The sequence below is a fragment of the Exophiala aquamarina genome (genome assembly GCF_000709125.1).
Source record: "Exophiala aquamarina CBS 119918 chromosome Unknown aczIA-supercont1.2, whole genome shotgun sequence".
NCBI classification, from domain to species: domain Eukaryota; kingdom Fungi; phylum Ascomycota; class Eurotiomycetes; order Chaetothyriales; family Herpotrichiellaceae; genus Exophiala; species Exophiala aquamarina.
The window spans coordinates 371,675-384,757 of NW_013550586.1; the positions used below are offsets into that span (position 1 = coordinate 371,675).

At 50.4% G+C, this 13,083-nt stretch overlaps 3 protein-coding genes across 3 annotated transcripts; all 3 read left to right on the forward strand.

Moving 5' to 3' along the window:
* Positions 1-213: 213 nt before the first annotated feature.
* A1O9_01988 (uncharacterized protein) lies at positions 214-1,173 on the forward strand (the record flags this gene model as incomplete). The annotated part of the gene is made up of 2 exons (XM_013407563.1): positions 214-388; positions 452-1,173. The coding sequence occupies 2 exons, from the start codon at positions 214-216 to the stop codon at positions 1,171-1,173; spliced, it is 897 nt and encodes a 298-aa protein (XP_013263017.1).
* Positions 1,174-5,631: 4,458 nt separating this feature from the next.
* On the forward strand, positions 5,632-10,438 carry A1O9_01989 (ATPase; the record flags this gene model as incomplete). Its single annotated transcript, XM_013407564.1, has 2 exons — positions 5,632-9,309; positions 9,368-10,438. 2 exons carry the CDS (start codon positions 5,632-5,634, stop codon positions 10,436-10,438), a joined length of 4,749 nt encoding a protein of 1,582 aa, XP_013263018.1.
* A 1,259-nt stretch (positions 10,439-11,697) lies between these two features.
* Positions 11,698-12,708, forward strand: A1O9_01990 (uncharacterized protein; the record flags this gene model as incomplete). The annotated part of the gene is made up of 1 exon (XM_013407565.1): positions 11,698-12,708. One exon carries the CDS (start codon positions 11,698-11,700, stop codon positions 12,706-12,708), a length of 1,011 nt encoding a protein of 336 aa, XP_013263019.1.
* Between the last annotated feature and the right edge of the window lie 375 nt (positions 12,709-13,083).

Genomic DNA, 13,083 nt, shown 5'->3' on the forward strand with positions numbered 1-13,083 from the left:
ATAACTGAAGTCATGTACTTAAGGTCCTGGCTCAGTCACAATCTGACTCGATTGCTCATCCTACAAATCCTCCCGGCAAGAGTCTTTCACCATATTACTCTAGCTCTACCAGTCTTGCCTCTTCTCTCTGCTCAACCTATCGACCCTGATTACCAGCGAGCCACCAAAGAAACCTTTCGCCTTGCCGGCATTAGCATCAACGTCGATATCACTATGGGTGCTGAGATCGTCTGCCCCGGTGACGTGCCGAGCCAGTATGAATTTCTCCCTTCAGTCGCTGGTTCGGTGATATTCATCATCTTGTTTGGTGGGTTGACAGCCGGCCATGCCTGGCGGATGACCATGTCAAGGCAATGGTTCATGTCGGCTTTCATCCTAGGAACAAGCAGTAGGTGCCCTTCATTCATGGATTCGGAAGCGTCTCGTTCGCTGGCTAACTTCTCCTCAATAGTGGAAATTGCTGGCTATGGCGTACGGATAATGGGCCACAATAATCCATGCAACGAAAACACCGAGATTACACAAAAGATCCTCCTTCTCGTGGCGCCCTCGGTCTTCGCTGCAACCATCTACATGGTCCTCGGGCGGACCATTCTGGCCGTCCAGGGAGCTCACCTGTCTCCAATCAAGCCTTCAATTTTGACCAAGGTCTTTGTCACTGGCGATATCGTTTGCTTTTTCGTCCAGCTAACTGGTGGAGCCATCATGTCTGGCGGTGGCTCAAGGACCAACCTGGGGAGGTACATCATCCTTACCGGCCTCGGCCTACAGATCACTCTCTTTGGCTTATTCGTCTACGTGGCTTACCTCTTCCACACCCGTATTCTCAAACAACGCACTGAGGCATCTCACCGTCCCGCTATCAAGTGGGAGACGATGCTTACCATTCTCTATGTTGTCAGTGGTATCATTATGATCCGAAATTTCTTCCGTGTCGCCGAGACCTCCGGAGGCCGTGATGGATATCTCCTTCAGCACGAGTGGCCTCTCTATGTCTTCGACTCCATCCCGATGGTTGCGGTGGTCGCTATTCTGTTGTACTGGTTCCCTACCCTCATCCGGCCGACTAAGTATTCCAGGGACAGCATTGAGGTTCAACCAGTCCTTGGCCGCAGGCAACACAGCGGATATAAGAGATCTCCCTCTCCGGAGGACAACAGCAACCCCGTCTAGATTGTGCAGTACGGGGTGGATCGCCAAATAGAATCACAAGAATCACACCTGTAACAACAATCAAAAAATGCACCGTGGAAATTAGACAACAGGTTACACGAGGACGGCAAGGAGATTCGGGATAGCATCACTCTCCGATACTTGAGCTTGGCGGAAGAGGATACATGGTGAGGGCATCGGTCGCAATGGCACACTCAAGCGAAGAAGGGAAGAGAAGGATAAAGCAAGGGAGTGGCTTCACACAAGGGACATTGAGGATCGCCCGTTGGTCTTGCAACATGAAAAGATACAACATGCACCTCAGGGGGACTTCCTTTCTCCTCTTGTCCACTCACCGAGGACGGACGGATATATGGTGGGAATCATTTTGCATGGGACAGCACAGCACGTGTGTACATGGAATCGGGCGTTTCTCTAGATTTTAGTCGCACTCCTCAGACGGCGAAGTTTCACTTTTTTCCATAGCGTTTCCCTAGCGTTTTTCAATCGAGAATATAGCTTAAAACACACCCGACTTTCCGTTTCTCGCATCGGCATATTACTCTTGTCTTCGGAAATCGCAAGGCTTCTTTCGGCCCTCCTTGCAAGATGCTTCATCGAGAGTACAGACACTACAACAATGTCAGGTTGATCCCCCGCGTCAAACTACATTGGCACTACATGTACCGTTTGCACACTCTTAGACTTCCAAGCGAAACGGCAAGGCGTCGAAGCGGCGACAAGATTGGACGACTTCAGGATTTGGTGGCAGGACAGGGCTGAGCCAAGACAGGCACTGGAAAGGCTGTTCGAGGATTTTCATCAGGACCTGCGAAGTCTTAAAGATTGCTCAAACTTTGGGATCTCACAAGTCAGCATGGACACAGACGTGAAGATGAATTCCGCTCGATCGTCGGATCTAGAAAGAAGTGCAACCCCATCCAACAATAACTGAGTATCTAGTTAGGCGTGAGTTGAGCCGCTTGCTTACCACCTCCAGTTGACCCTCAGCTTAACGGACTACTTGGCAATTGGACTTACTTGCCCTTCCACTCTCCCGAGAGCTCCTCCCTTTCAGTCCGGTTAAGACTTACGGTGTTCTCCTTGATACCTTCTCCGGACAGCATTCTTGGGACACTCGTCCCAACGACTACTACTTCCTCATCAGGGGATACAGCGTGAAATCACGGAACAGGACCATGTTGCTGTACAGGTGGGTCAAACTTGATGCATAGACATTGGGACGCGCATGCAGCCTTACTTATCAATGACTGTTATGGAGCACAGGCGGGTTTGTACATGTGTTCTGTATGATATTAGTAAATGACAAGGTACCGGTAATGTAGTCCGGGTGCGCAAATGAGGGAGACTGGTGGAGGCATGGCTTAGAAGGAGTGGATGCGAATGGGATGGGATGGGAGTTGTGTAACTGTGGATAGACCGTGCCATACGGAAAATCATGAGCCGGGAGGATGTTTTGCCAGATCTGGAGGAGGTGGATGATCATGGTCGAGTCAAAATCAAACAGCGAGGCATTGTCGTTGTTCTGGTTACATAGTACCTACGAGTACACGCGTAGGAAGATAGCATAAAATGTTCCACTGGCTTTATTTCTCGGCTTGGCGGTGCCATGCTAATACTTGGATCGCGCCAAACTTTGCTGGATAAAACGTAATAGGTGGGAAAGTTGAGACTGGCGGTGCAAAACCTAGATCTGAAGCGATTCAGCAGGATCGCAAGTCAGTACTTAGTTAGACCTAGTAGTAGTAAACCATGAAGCCAACATCGATCTGATTTTTGGAAGGTTCCATTCATGTGCAGGCGGGGGTGGGTTTTGCGGCGCACCTTGTGTGCGCCTAATAGACTCGGTCGCTTTTGTGAGGCGTCCTGTACATGGATCCATTTGCACCGGGAAAGCTGTCGTCGAGGAGCGTACCAGTAGATAGATATGGATTTGTGCATGGACTTGGAATCTGGAAATTGATTTGACGACGTTTGTTCGCTTCACTTATAAGCCGGATAATCTAGCCGCTTTGGAAATCTTTCTTGAGATAACATCAGATAGCGGGACCACAACCCAAGGGTGCTAGTGCGGGTGTCATCGTAGGATGAGTCGTGAATCCGTTGCTGATGATCGACAGCGAAGCCCGCTGGGCCGTGAACGTTGTTGTCTTTTGGGAATGCTGAGTCGTGGACTCCTGAACTGCACTGCCTGAGCACAATTGCGGATACCAACAGGCGACTCAGCCACTAGCGCAACACCTACAGTATGTAGCCAATACCCGGGATTATGTCATGATAACGAGAGTCTCAGGAGTCAAGCGTTCCCCACGCCTCTGACATACATGATGCGGCAAGGGTTGGTGGTGCTCCAAGAAAAGCCAATGCAGAAAATCTCTTTTCGGAGTGGCGCTCATGCATGACGATGGGATATACTTTTGAGACATCTCTCTCTTTGAAAACAGGCGAAGATTTGCCACGTGTGAGGCCACCTTCCGAAGAAATGGCGAGGGCGTTACAACGACAAAACTGCAGAAAAAATCGAGCAGGGGCCAGGAGTCAGGACTCGGGAGAGATGGCCGGATCAGACCGTCTGTTGGCTGCCAAGAGATGCTGACGAATTGAAGGGCAGATTACACCCCATTGATCCTGCAATTGATCCTGCAATTGATCCTCTTCGTGGGATGGTTTACGACAACCGAACCGGACCGTATAGAGAGAAGCACAAGCTCTGCCTAGAAGGAACGGCTGGTGGATGGTGTGCATAACTTTCGCTGGATCCACTAGTATGAAATAGGACTAGCGATTCCAGTCACGTGCGTTTGTGCGCAAGGACGGGTCCGAAAAGTCCGGCCGGCGGTTGTTCTTCGAGTTTCCCTATCTTGACGCAACCAACCAAGAACCAAGCACGGATCTTGTGTGTGCCGAGCAGATCTCGTCAATTCTTCCCACCTGCCGGGTCCCTGGTGGTACAGTATGTACAGTTATGTACAATAGTACAGTAGTACTCCGTACCGTACACGTGGAGTAGTAGTCCGGGATTCTGTGTCGAGCACTTGCGGAGTATCCCATCATTGAATGCTACTGCGTGCTGTCGTGCTTATCTTGTCGCCCCTCCTCTTTGATGCTAAATCGAGAATGAGGGTGAGTCATATTTCCATCATGTTCTAAGAATGAGGAAATGGCTTGCGACTCTACTGAGAGAATCCGTGGCATTATCGTGAAGAGTGACCGGAAGGGAATTTCAAAGGACACTGTGCAGCTGGGCTGCGGCCCGGGTCGCAAGGCTGCGGGGATGGCAACCTCGTCAAGCGCGATAATTCTCCCAGAACACGAATACGATACTCTTCGTTTCTACATCCTCGTTTTATCAGCGCTAAAACGCGATACCTTGGACAAGTCCCCAGTTGGGTTTGGTGTCCGCAAGGGCCTTGGGTACCCATCGGGCTGAGATCCTGGATACTGGCTCCATCGCTTCTGACGCCCCGAAGCCACCCTGATGGACATCCCTGTTGGCGTCCACAAAGAAATAGGGGGTAGTATTTCCATTGCACATGCCATCAACGAGATACCTCGACCCAGTCCCACGTACCGCAAATCACATGTGAGTCGTGTCTTGCATAAATCATGGTCAAGGGCCACCACGGGGTATGGCTTGCGTAAGAATTTCAGTGCCTACCTGTGGGTGCCTGGGAACTATGTACAAGCAAGCAGTCGATCCCTGAGGATTCCGTCGACGGCTCCGGCATTGAACCCGCAGGCAGCCTGGGCTTAGATTGGGTGCAATTTATCAAGAGCACTCGGTAGAAAGCGCACAAGTTGTTCCAGGCTTCCAGCACCGCACAGAGCGGCCAAGCGAGCCAACAGGCGACGGGTCAATGCCGATGCACCCTGTCCTTCAGCTCCGAACCCGATGCATAAACGATCTTTGTGCATGTGACACCTGCTTCCGAGCCGAATTCGTGCTCGTCCCTTGTATCCATCCCTCTCCTCCTCCATGCCAGCATCCGGAATAATGCTCGTGTCTGTGCGAGGCGCTTCTAGTTCGGAGCGATTGCCTTGCCCCCACCAGAGGCATAACTATGTCGGAGGGTAGACGGGGCCTTTTGGTCTGCCAGACCAGGGCTCGTCAACATTGCAACCACTAACCACTCCCCTTCGTTGCTTTCCTCCCGAATTAAAGTATTCCAGCTTAGGCTCCAAGTTTGAAAAAAGGCTCCGCGCTGTATACATTGTGCTCGTGTTTCTTTTCTTCCTGTTCACAAGCTTTTTCGTGCTTCTTTCGTCCGTCATACCGTTCACGAGGTTGCAGAATGAGCCTGAGACTTACGGCCACTCTTCTTAAACCCTTGTCTCGGTGGCGTCGCTGATCTGCGCTTCTAAACTTATATCTTCCCACGCCATTCCTTCTAGCCGGACTTTCCTCTGTTGATACATATCCAATTGTATTTTCTATCTCGCGCTCCGCCACGAGCAGATATGTCTCTCGTGGGGAATTTTACCTCCAACTACGATCGAAGTGTACAAACAGGAGGGGTTGGACTCCCGGGCCACCAGAGACGTCCCAGCGAGGTTGAAGAGTTCCATGTCCCATTTCGAACCAGATCTCATTCCCAGTCGAAACCAAAACACTCGATAGATGACAAGGAGATGGCGGCAGCATCGGATAAACATCCAATTGGTGCTCACGCTACCTCGTCACCCTCCAACAAGCCTGATTCTGGCAGCAGCTCTGACGGGGAAGCAACCGAACGTATCAAATATCTAGCCAGGCAGTTTTCCCGGTCGTCCAATTTCTCTGTCGATGGCAATCCCTTCGAAGCAGAAGCAGACTCCGCGCTAGATCCCAATTCTGACAACTTTCGACCTCACGCATGGGTCAAATCTATGTTCAAGCTACAGTCCGAGGATGACCGTTTCCTCGCGAGAACTGCTGGATTTGCCTTTCGAAACCTGAGTGCCTTTGGCTTCGGTGCAGCAACCGACTACCAAAAATCCGTAGGCAATGTCCTCTTTGAAGTTGTCGGCTTAGCACGAAGACTGATGGGTACTGGCCAACGAAGGATTGACATCCTACGAAACTTTGATGGGCTCGTTCTACCAGGAGAGATGCTCGTTGTTCTCGGACCACCTGGCTCAGGATGTTCAACGTTCCTCAAGACAATTGCCGGTGAGACCCACGGCTTTAATATTGAAAAGGATTCCTACATCAATTACCAGGGCGTCAGCTACGCAGATATGCATAAGCACTTCCGCGGTGAAGCAATTTATACAGCAGAACTGGATGTCCACTTCCCTCAAATGACAGTTGCTGAAACTCTCTACTTCGCTGCCCGTGCGAGAGCCCCCAGATTTCTTCCTGGTGGAGTATCCAAGGATACCTATGCTGCTCATATGAGAGATGTCATCATGGCAACCCTGGGCATTCGACACACTTTCAATACCAGAGTTGGCAACGATTTCATCCGAGGTGTCAGCGGTGGCGAGCGAAAACGTGTTAGTATTGCGGAAGCAATGTTGAATCAATCGCCTTTACAGTGTTGGGACAACAGTACGCGTGGCTTGGACAGCGCCAATGCACTGGAGTTTGTTAGAAGTTTACGAATCTCGACCGATGTCCTTAATGCGACCGCCGCAGTGGCCATTTATCAAGCTCCTCAGAGTGCTTATGACATTTTTGACAAAGCCATCGTCCTGTACGAAGGACGACAAATATATTTTGGAAAGAGAGAAGACGCCAAAGCGTTTTTCGTGAATTTGGGTTTCCATTGCCCGGACCGCCAAACAACTGCTGACTTCTTGACTTCCATGACAAGTCCAGAGGAACGTATTGTACGCGCAGGTTTTGAGAACAAGGTCCCACGTACGCCAGACGACTTTGCTCGGGCCTGGAAGGAGAGCCCTGAGCGTGCACAGCTCTTGCAAGATATTGAGAAATTCGACCAGGAGCACCCGCTCGGCGGAGAAGGGCTTTCGAGGTTCAAAGAATCGAGACGCCTACAGCAAGCGAAAAGGCAGCGGGTTGCATCACCCTACACACTTTCTTACGCGCAGCAAGTAAGGCTCTGCCTTTGGCGTGGTTTCCGCAGACTGGCCGCGGATCCAACCCTGACCTTTGTCCAACTCTTCTTCAACACTATTATGGCTTTGGTTATCTCCTCCATCTTCTACAATCTCGACAAGACAACAAACTCTTTTTACGCCCGCGGTGCTCTACTTTTCTTTGCCATTCTCATGAACGCCTTTGGTAGTGCACTGGAAATTCTCACCCTCTATGCTCAGCGACCAATCGTGGAGAAGCACCAGCGATACGCTCTCTACCACCCCTCGGCGGAAGCGTTCGCCTCGATGTTAACTGATCTCCCTTATAAAATCCTGAATACCATTGTCTTCAATCTCACGCTTTATTTCATGACCAACTTGAGGAGAGAGCCAGGAGCGTTCTTCTTTTTCTTGCTCATCTCATTTTTCTTGACTCTGGTCATGAGTATGTTATTTCGAACCATCGCGTCAGTTTCAAGGAGTCTGAGCCAGGCTTTAGCACCAGCGGCTATTTTGATTCTTGCAATCGTCATCTATACTGGCTTTGCCATCCCCGTCAATTACATGCTGGGATGGGCACGATGGATAAATTACCTAGATCCAGTCGCTTACGGGTTTGAGGCTTTGATGGTCAACGAGTTTTCCGGTCAGGACTACGACTGTGCCCAATATGTCCCACGCGGTCCCGGCTATGACGGCGTTTCAGGTTTAGCACATGTGTGCAACACGCCGGGTTCTCGACCAGGCCAATCTTTCGTGAATGGCGATGATTATATCAACACCACCTACCAGTACTATGCTTCACACAAATGGAGAAACTTTGGTCTGTTGATCGTGTTTGGAATTGGCCTTATGGTCGCCTACCTGGTGTCTGCCGAACTTGTCTCCGCGAAGAAATCAAAGGGTGAAGTATTGGTATTCCGTCGTGGACACAAGCCTGCCGTTCTGAAAGATCTTCCACAAGACGCTGAAGCCGGTGCTACAGGACGTGCCCTTCGAGCTACAAATAATCAAGATCTGCAACCTATCTCGAGCATCATCCAGAAACAGACGGCCATCTTCCAATGGAAGAACGTTTGCTATGATATCAAAGTCAAAGGCGGTGAGAGAAGATTGCTAGACCACGTAGATGGTTGGGTCAAACCTGGCACCTTGACTGGTCTTATGGGTGTTTCTGGCGCTGGCAAAACAACCCTGCTGGACGTTTTGGCGACTCGTGTTACCATGGGTGTCATCTCAGGCGAGATGTTGGTTGATGGACAACAGAGAGACGAGTCATTCCAACGTAAGACCGGTTATGTACAGCAACAGGACTTACACTTGGAGACTTCGACTGTTCGAGAAGCCCTGAACTTTAGCGCCTTGTTGCGCCAACCGGCCCATGTCCCACGCAAGGAGAAGCTTTCGTATGTCAGCGAGGTGATTAAGCTCCTCGATATGACCGAGTACGCCGATGCTGTCGTCGGCGTCCCTGGTGAAGGGCTCAACGTAGAACAAAGGAAGCGTCTTACTATCGGTGTCGAATTAGCAGCCAAGCCTCAACTCTTACTTTTCTTGGATGAACCCACTTCCGGTCTCGACTCGCAGACTTCTTGGTCTATCCTCGACCTTCTCGAGAAACTCAAGAACAATGGCCAGGCTATCTTATGTACCATCCATCAACCATCGGCAATGCTCTTCCAGCGCTTTGACCGTCTCCTTTTCCTTGCCAGCGGCGGTAAGACGGTCTACTTTGGACCTGTCGGCGAATCTTCCCATGTCCTGACAAGCTATTTTGAGCGAAATGGCGGTCACCCTTGTCCTCCTGAAGCAAATCCTGCCGAATGGATGTTGGAAGTCATCGGTGCCGCACCTGGATCCCACACAGATATTGACTGGGTCGATACATGGCGAAGCTCGCCCGAATATAAAGAAGTACATGCTGAGCTCTCACTTATGAAGCGTGAGCGATGCAAACTCGAGCGAGCGACATCCAATAGTGCAGACAAGTCAAGCTACCGAGAATTCGCCGCACCCTTTTGGCAGCAACTGCTCGAGACCCAGAAGCGAGTTTTCGAACAATACTGGCGCACACCCTCCTATATCTACAGCAAGCTTTCTCTGGTCATATTCTCTGTAAGTTGACACAGCGCGGGGCCTCCTCCCTGTTTCGGTACTAACAGATATATCATAGGGCCTCTTCGTTGGTTTCTCATTCTTCAACGCCCCTAATACACAGCAGGGTCTTCAGAACCAGATGTTTGGAATTTTCATGTTGATGACAATCTTCGGCCAACTAGTGCAACAGATCATGCCTCTCTTTGTCACCCAGCGCTCCTTGTATGAGGTTCGCGAACGCCCCTCGAAAGCTTATTCATGGAAAGCCTTCATGATGAGCAATATTGTGGTTGAACTCCCTTGGTCAGCTCTGTGCGCCGTGCTCCTCTTCTTTACCTGGTACTATCCGATCGGGCTATACCACAACGCCGAACCAACCGACAGCGTCCACGAGCGCGGAGCCTTGATGTTCCTCTATATCTTGTCGTTCTTGCTCTTTAGTTGCACTTTCGCGCACATGGCAGTCGCAGCGGTTGACACTGCCGAGACTGGAGGCAACATTGCCAATTTGGCATTTATGCTCTGTTTAGTATTCTGCGGTGTCTTGGTCGGACCAGACGCCTTCCCAGGATTCTGGATATTCATGTACAGAGTGAGCCCATTCACCTACTTGATCGACGGGATGCTTTCCACTGCAGTCTCGGGCACCCGCGCCGTATGTGCCGCAAACGAATATCTCCATTTCGACCCTTCGGAAGCCGGACAGAACTGCGCACAGTATATGTCGGCTTACATCAATGCCACGGGTGGCTATCTTCTCAATCCAGATGCGACCGAGGAGTGCTCGTTCTGCCAGATCAGCGAGACGGACACGTTCCTTGCCGCCGTCAATTCACATCCTCAATACAAATGGCGTAATTGGGGCATCATCTGGGCATATATTATCTTCAATATCTTCGGTGCTGTTTTCTTCTACTGGCTGGGTCGAGTCCCAAGAAACAAGGGTGATGCTAAGAAGGAGACTGCAAGCCCCACTGGCAGCAGGGACGCCAGTATCATCTCCCCGGTTGCCACAAATCAACCTCAACTTCAAGAGAAGAACCTCGAATCGGGCGCTTCCGCGGACGCCACCAGACCTGAATCACCGCTCGTCACCCGTGACTTGGAATCTGAAAAGGTGGCTGAGAAGGACGCAGTCGTCGGGTGATGTCACCTTCTCCGGTTCAAAGTTATCATATCGTTCTTGTTTCTCGATCCCTTTTTCACAACATCGTCAAGCATTCTCCGCAGTTAGAATTCTCAGGATCAGAGCGAGTGTTCTCGCTTTTTCCTTCCACCCACCAAATCTCCAACTACTGTCATAGAACGATCGATCGTTCACCAGCGCATTGCTGATTGCAGCATATCGCGGCCTTTTTGTTAAATAAAAAAAATTTAATGTATGATACGCAATTTGTACATCATATCGCGTCACCGGGGTATCCATGGGTCTGGACCCATTTTGGACATTTTCACCATCCGCTCTGAGCAAAGCAAGTAAGAGGGGCAGAGGATTGCGCTTTTAAACAAGACGAGGAAACTAGGGCGGAAGACAAATACTAATTTTTGATTGTTCTTGCAACTCTTTTGAGTCATTGAGTAGAAATGCATATGCGCCCATTTCTGATCCAGAGGACAACTTTGGTCTTGTCATAAGGGGAAGAGCGGGATATAGATACATAGTAATTTAGACCAAAAAGGTGCCCGCTCTTGTGTGCTGTATATACACCGATTCCCTTAAATGTGGTTAGGTTCATCCCCTCGCTTGCATTCGACAGGCTGCGACTTCCCCGTAGTCATAAATTTACTCATATTTGCGCGATCGACTTTCGTAGAGTGCACTATAACTAAGCAAGCGGGCTCCGATCTATTGGCTCGGTGTCTCGAGAAACCGAGCCGGGCACGAGGCACCAGGCTGGATGTAATGGGCGTTGGGCATTGGTGTCATTACCTCAGCAAGACGAATCGCGGACAAACATCTCTCCACAAACGCTCGTCCAAGTCCTGCGCTGCCGGAGGCTAGACATGCATGATGCAACCGTCGTGCGATCTTGAAAGCGCTGGGGAATGGGCATGCCTTTGCTCATCTTGTCTTCACGATCTAACTCACTGCTTCGAACGTTCTATTACCGAATGGTAGCTCCCTTCTCGGAGTTTGGAAACATAAGAGTCGGGTCAAAGTTTCTTGCTTGATTTGAAATCTGGAACCTGAAAGGTAAGAAGATATTTACATGTTGAGGCTCTGCCACTCTGAAGTGCAGACTCTGCTTCCCATACATCCAAACTCACCAGACAGCGTCGCCTTTCACCCCTACTCTAAACAACTCTGTCAACAGAATACCGACACATCAACACAGAAACAACCAACAAACCGTCCAAGCAGTACGCCAATTTTCTATTTTTATATATACAGAGGAAGTGGTAGCGATGGTGTCCTACTCAGATATCAAGTCAAACAATGAATCGCTAGCTGCGAGCGGCGGCGGCCCAGTTGTAGCATTTATTGGCGGCACCGCTGGCATCGGGCACGAAGCGCTTCTAGCTTTATTGCGATACACCGCTACACCCACCGTCTACTTTGTCGGGCGCGGAGAGTCTCGTCTCAACAGTCAGATAGCCTCTGCTCAGAAACTCAATCCGAATGCAAAGCTGATCCCCATTCTCGCTAACGACTTGACGCTTGTCAAGGACGCCCAGAATGCCGCTGACCAAATTGCGGCACAGGCCCACCATCTCGATTTGCTCATCACGTCGCAAGGCTACCTCAGTTTTAGCTCTAAGCCAGACTTCAGCCCCGAAGGGCTTGACAGGATAACGTCGATTCGATATCATGCGCGCTTGCGCTTTGTGATCACCCTACTACCTCTGTTGCGCAAGGCTCCCAGTCCAAGGGTAGTTTCCGTGTTAGCATCTGGAAAAGAAGGGCCGTTGGATCTCGAAGATCTCGGCATGACCAAGACGGGGAATTATAGCATAGGGGCCGCTGCAGGTGCGGCCGTCAGCATGACGACGTTGACGTTCGAGGAATTGTCGAAGCAAAAGGAGAATGAAAAGATCGTCTTCATTCATATTTTCCCTGGCCCCGTCTCAACGGGCCTCAAGGCCGTCGGTGGACCGCTACCTCTAACATTCCTATGGAACATTCTACTAAAGCCTTTCTATTGGCTGATAGCATACACCCCGCGCGAGGCTGGTGAGAGGGTCCTGTTTGCAGCGACAAACGGGCGTTTCCGAAAGTTGGGACCGGGAGTGAGTGGTGAAGGTACGTTGATACAAGAGGGAAGTAATGGCCACCAAGGAAGCGGAGTCTATCTTGTGCAAGGAGACTCGAGCGTGGTCCCTGCAAATGCGGCCTTGAAGAAGCTTCAAGGCGAAGGCGCCGGGGCCAAGGTGTTGCAGTATACTCTGGACGAGTTCGAAAGGATTTCCAAATTGTAGAATGTATTATATTGCGTCCTTCGCGGTCCAAAAAGCGTCAATTCCTTCCTCCATTGCGGTCCAATTCACTAGCCAACAAAGAGCTGGGAGTTGTGCTTCTTCACATGTGATGGAAGACTCAACGCCTGCGACATGATGTTAAGCACCCCTGAGTGGTAGAATAGGGGGGAGTTTCCTTGTAAGCACTCCTCTCGCGAGATAATATTAAGACGCATGGAGGAGAAGCTTGGTTTGTCGGCCAATGAATTTAAAGTCACATTTTCAGGCGTTGTTTCAGGGTGTGCTGGCATTGTTCCACTTGTGACCTCTCCTGCTTGAGTTCTTCAGCAATTATTCTGCATGGCGAAATTGAACTGCTCCTGCGAAGAGTCAGAT